Source organism: Olea europaea, chromosome 1 (genome assembly GCF_002742605.1).
Source record: "Olea europaea var. sylvestris chromosome 1, O_europaea_v1, whole genome shotgun sequence".
Taxonomy (NCBI): domain Eukaryota; kingdom Viridiplantae; phylum Streptophyta; class Magnoliopsida; order Lamiales; family Oleaceae; genus Olea; species Olea europaea.
The window spans coordinates 27,964,019-27,969,691 of NC_036237.1; the positions used below are offsets into that span (position 1 = coordinate 27,964,019).

At 34.2% G+C, this 5,673-nt stretch overlaps 1 protein-coding gene across 5 annotated transcripts; it reads left to right on the forward strand.

Moving 5' to 3' along the window:
- Positions 1–510: 510 nt before the first annotated feature.
- Positions 511–5,310, forward strand: LOC111399524 (UDP-N-acetylglucosamine transferase subunit ALG13 homolog). Of its 5 annotated transcripts, none has more exons than XM_023026899.1 (5): positions 672–800; positions 1,288–1,441; positions 2,027–2,337; positions 3,597–3,696; positions 4,800–5,310. In XM_023026899.1, exons 3-5 carry the CDS (start codon positions 2,158–2,160, stop codon positions 5,054–5,056), a joined length of 537 nt encoding a protein of 178 aa, XP_022882667.1. In that variant the 5' UTR covers positions 672–800; positions 1,288–1,441; positions 2,027–2,157; the 3' UTR covers positions 5,057–5,310. The 5 variants fall into 5 exon arrangements, with proteins under 5 accessions (XP_022882660.1, XP_022882667.1, XP_022882688.1 ...); XM_023026920.1 differs by having other exon boundaries at positions 2,077–2,337; XM_023026892.1 differs by lacking the exon at positions 1,288–1,441 and having other exon boundaries at positions 511–800.
- The last annotated feature ends 363 nt before the right edge of the window (positions 5,311–5,673 follow it).

Sequence of the window (5,673 nt, forward strand, 5' to 3'; positions counted from 1 at the left end):
TGATCCCACCTGATAAGTTTTGAAAATAGGGTTCAATCAGGAGACTTGATTTAAGAGTATCTCCGATAAATTTTTTAAACAAGAGAATCTTTATTTTTAAGAGAACCCTTAAAATCACGTTTCAAGAGATTCATTAACATTTTAATCTAGAGAACTCATTCTCTGTAATTGATGCATTTAAAGTGTTTTATTTTTCTATATAAAAAATAATAAAAAAAATTTAGAAAAAAATTAGTTAAAATAAAGTCAGTTAGTTGGGGCAAAAAATAGGGAAGTAAGAGACAGATTGAGGTGACGACAAATGGTTGAGTGTTTTTATCTTAAATTTTCAAATTGTTCAATCACAGAAAGACACTTGTCATCCCTATTTTTTAGACTGCTTTTCACTTGTGTACCACAGTTGAAAAATAAAATATAAAATTAAGTCCTAAATATGAAAAAGTTGCCAAAGTAATTCAAATGAAATACACTATTTAGTACAATTATCTTAGAAAACATCATCGCCTGCTCAAATGCTAGAGATTCCATCGGCAGAGCCTCAACCAGCCTTGAGCCCTATTTTTTTTCGAAAACTGTATTTTGAATAGTAGATTGATAGAGAATATGTAATTAAAAATTTAGAAAAAAGTTTTAGCTATTCTTTTGTTGAAAAATGTATAATTAAAAATAAATTTTGGAAAAATGAATTTTCTGAAGTAACTGACTCAAACAACACAAGAACTCAATGTTAAATCAGGTTTAAGAATATTTCTCCGTCTTAGATCTGATTCTCCTGTCTAAAGGCGGCTCCATTCCATCAGGTTTGATTGTTCTTCTTTTCATTTATTTATTCAGTTTAATCAAAATTAACAACAACAATTAAATTTCTTTTATTTTCTTTTTTTTCCTTTTCCTTTTTCTTTCTTGATTGTGTGATATCCCAGATCCAATTTCCTAGCAGTGTGTATTACTCTTCAGTTTCCCGTCTCAATAACTTAAATCAATAGTGGTCAACAAATAATATCTGATTTATTGCATAAATTGGTGGCAGATTTTATTTCCCTTCTTCTTCGAGATTTCCCGGGTTTTGGATCATTATTGTTTCCAACATAATACCTGGCTAATATTTAAATTCTAAAAGAAGCCAAAAGTGGACTCTTTTCAGCCTTTTCTTGATAGTATGGCCTTACCTAGCATTCACTTCGCGAAACATGCTCATAATCGAATTGTGCATCTCTTTTTTGCTACTGGATATTATTTGGGTAATTAATTCTATCATCAAGAAATTTATTCCCCGCATGAATTCAGTAATGTAATTTAGCATTGAAAATGGCTTTGGACTGGGTGGGGTAAGGAGGGAGCTGCAGGGTTCGGGCTGCTGTAGGGCTTTGCGGATTGGGAGAGTCTGTAGGAATGAGGGGCAGGGGTGCAGCTGGGTCATGGCATGTGGGGCTTGGAGAAGGTGATGTTTAAAATATTTTTCCCTTTTATATATTCAATTTATAAATTTATTTATATATTTCAATTTAACGGTAACGAATTTTGGAAGGAAGTTTAAGGGTCATGTGCATGTTAATTTTAATTTTAATGTTAATGAAAGGTCGAGAAACTTAATGCCAAGAAAAAACCTTTGGGGATAGAAGTGCACAGGGAGGTGTTCGTCAGAAATCAGCGCGATCAAATTAATCATTTTCTTTCAAGGCTATCCACACTCAATTACTAATATGACAATACGAAGCTCTGATAGAAAATGTGTTAATTGTGAAAAACTCTCCATTCTTCATTTGAATGTGGTGCAGTTGCTGCAAGCCTTGCCTGTGCTTCAATTCAGCCTACCTCTGTTTTCTTTCTGTCCATTTCTCCTCTCCATTTTTTCAATTCATAATTCTATTTTCTCTACTTTTTTTTTTCTCTGTCTGAGCATAATTTGTTCAAATAATAATTTGAGTCTATAATTTTCTGCATATCCAGAAACATGAAGATAGAGAATTTAATGATTTATTCGTAGACTCTAAGCTAACAATGGCATTGATTTTCCTCTGCGCAGTCTGTCCTTGTCCTTAGAAGCACATCTTCTTTTGCATTTGTTATGTTCAGAACAAGAATGTTAAATATGTGATGTTTATCAACAATTCTAAGCATTGAAGTGAGTAAGGTGGAGAGAATTGAAAGAATATAATGAGTGAGGTTGACCATAGCATGAACTCCAAGAGATTGGTTTTCGTGACGGTTGGAACAACATGTTTTGATTCTCTGGTCAGAGCAGTGGACACTCAAGAAGTTAAAGAAGCTTTGTTTAGGAAGGGCTATACCCACCTTCTCATTCAAATGGGGCGTGGATCCTACATCCCCACAAAGGTAATTTATACTTGTGGCTTTCTATTTTATGTTAATCAACTTGTTGATCCTGGCATTTAGCAGTATGGTGTCGAGTATTAGGTATCTATTCCGATTTTAAATGCAGCCAGTTCCCTATCCAGATCTACTTGGGTGAAGAAAAAAGCAAGATATGGGCTTTATTCCAGGCTCTAAAAAATAGTTCTTGAAATTCTTTCTAGACGGTGAAGATAGCTATAAGTAAAATAAATACGAGGGGCTGACTTTTGAGTACTGTCCACTTAATTTAGGACTTCAAGTATAAGTTTAAAGAAATGAAATCAATGATTTCTTGATAATTATGAATAAGTGGCAGCAAGGAACATGCAGTGAGATAAAATGCAAATTTCAATATGAGGTTACATTTTAGTGAATTACTGGTTGTCTGCATCCATTCTTCCGTTTCCAGAACTCCACTTTTAAAATAACCTCAAAGTATGACTCCCAGATGTCATTCATAGTCTTAACTGATTATCATAACCACCTTTTTATCCATTCTTTGACTCAAAATTTTAGAATGTGTGACCAAGTTAGTAGTTTCAACTGCATAATCAATTTCCAACTGCTGTGTACAATAGGCAGGAAAATAGTTCTCTATGCAAGAGATTGTTTCAAGAAGTGGATACGTTTTTGTGCATCAGTTTTTGTATGCAAGAGTTAGTACAGCCTTTACCATGCTTGTTTGTTAGTCAAATCACCTCTCTTCATTTGAATTAAATTAGTGACATCTAGCATCTATTGGTTCCAAATTCCTCTCTGCATGGTTTCTTAATAGAAGAAGACTATGTTGTGAGTGTAAATAGCAGGACTTGATTGAAGATGGGAAATCTAGTCACCACCTTGATAATAGAATTTACCTCTTTTCTACAAGTTGCCTTTCTCAAGAAGCATAGGAAGTTGAGCTTTTCCCATCTCATATATGATTGTTATTCTCATCCACTGCCAGAGTAATACATGCCAAATTGTTTAAAATCTCCCAGGCAGCATCACATGAGGTCAAAACTCATGGTCAGTCGCTCTGTGGATCTAAGCAATACATTACAAGTTCTCCAGATTTCAATACATTTAGTGTTTTTATTAGCTTATCCATTAAATAATTAGGATGTGTCATCTATTAGAAGATGTAATGTTGAGAAAAAATTGCTAGATTAGAAGATTAGGAGTACGTTTTCATAACCTACTTTTATTTCAAAATGTTGATGCTTAGCATAATGTCATTAAAGAATTATTATGATTTTCAGTCTGCTAGAGAAGAAGGATCTGTGGACGTAGACTATTTTACATTTTCCTCAAGCATAGCTGAGTACCTGAAATCCGCGTCTCTTGTAATCAGTCATGCAGGTAACTCTCCTTTCTCGCCTATTTTATGTAATTCTATCATCTGAACATCCCCCATATTTTCTCCATATGCTTTTCTTGCACCTTTCCCCTCATTAGCAAGTTACTTCACCTTTCCAGTTTCCATTAAACACTGTATATACCATATATTGAGTGCCTATTCCTGACAGAGTCATAGACAATCTATTTGTGCATGATTAGGAGTAATGTTCTAAGCTATTCATATATTAGACATGAGCTGGAGGAAAGCATATGGCAGATTGGTTAAGTTTCTTTTTTTTTTTTTTTTTTTTTTCCTTATATTGTATTTGCTACTTTATAGGGTCCAGTACTATCTTAATTCTTAACTCTGATATATGAAGACCACCATTGAAATTGTATAAAGAACCCAAATCAATGCCTGTTTGGAAAGTGATTAAATTAAAATTTAAGCGATTATAAATTGTAGGTCTCATGGAATGTGTGGATAATAAATGGGTAGTAAGTATGGATCCTACGAAATGTGTGAATAAAAAATATGTTTGATTAGAAGTGATTAAGTGTATGTTTGGTAGGGATTAAAATTAGATTTTTTAGTAGATTGTGATAGAAGTTTTTGAAATGTGTGGTTGAAAAGTTGTAGGATCCATAAAAGATATGGTTAATATTGATTGTTTGACTTTGATTTAGATTAAGATCAGATTTTAATCTTTTCCAAACAAGCTTTAAATTATAATCACTTACCAAACATGCTCCTAGTCCTCTACCACTTGGGTGGTTGAACTTTTTGGTTAATAATTAATTGTGATAAAAAATCACCATCCTTTGTTGTATACTTTTGATGGAAAAGTAATAGGTCGATGTCTGTTTTCTTTTTTTCGCCTTTAAAAATCAAATTTGGATGATGTCTTGATTCTGGTAACTATTTGATTTATTTATTTAGGTTTACTTTCCTTCCATCTATTTCAGTGTAAAAAACTATTGCATTGCTGATCTCTGATGCTTTAAATAGAGGTTGTGATCATTTCTTGGTCCATGTAACCAGTTTTTCTTCAAATGTTTGGCAAGACATTTTGTTGGGCGTCTCAATCAGAATTTAATTAATGAGATTTTATCTGGTGTTGCAGGTTCAGGGAGCATATTTGAGACATTGCAGCTCAAAAAACCTTTAATTGTGGTAGTTAATGAGGATTTGATGGATAATCATCAAAGTGAGCTGGCAGAAGAACTAGCAGAGAGAAAACATTTGTTTTGTGCTCGTCCCCAAACGCTCTATCAGACAATCTCAGAAATGGATCCAGAATCTCTTACAGTGTATCAACCAGGTGATGCAACCCCGGTTGCCAAGTTCATTAGCAGGTTTCTTGGTTTTGCTGATGATTGATGTTGAGTACCAAGAAGTTGGAGACTAATTGTTTAAGATTGATGAAAACATGACTGCTACAAAATTGCGGCATATATTACATAATCGTCAATTATAACAGTTATCTTTCTATCAAGTGAAGCAATTGATTTTGCTTGTGAATTTAATATATTGTTGTTTTGTGGAGAATCCTGAGCCGATTACTTCTGATCTCACATTACTCGTCGGAGGCGTATCTTGTAGTTTTATATATTGACTGGCACTTCATTTTACAAGGTGTTTTTGAGTACTTGAGTATGTCTTACTGTTGATAATGCACCTGTCTAAGATCAATTTTTCTTCACTTGTATGAACCTCATCTTCGATCACCCCCTGGCCCCCTAAACCTTATTAACTATCAGATAGAAAATTTAACATAAATCAATGCAGTTCAATTTGCAGAAAAGTTATATATTAGCTCACCTTCATGCCCAAATTATAGAACAGCTTAGACTAAAGAGTTGGGCAGGGGCCGCGCGAACGCAGGCTCCCACTAGCACAAATTATGACGTAGGCTCGACCACTTGGGCCGACCTTAGGCAGGTGCCCCTCCAAGGTGCAATGGAAGTCACCAACCTAGGCCATGAGCCTTGTTGATC

Coding starts and splice junctions, on each gene's coding strand:
- LOC111399524 (XM_023026892.1), top strand. CDS start 2,158: ATGAGTGAGGTTGACCATAGCATGAACTCCAAGAGATTGGTTTTCGTG. Junction 2,338..3,596: donor GATCCTACATCCCCACAAAG/GTAATTTATACT, acceptor TATGATTTTCAG/TCTGCTAGAGAAGAAGGATC. Junction 3,697..4,799: donor TCTTGTAATCAGTCATGCAG/GTAACTCTCCTT, acceptor CTGGTGTTGCAG/GTTCAGGGAGCATATTTGAG.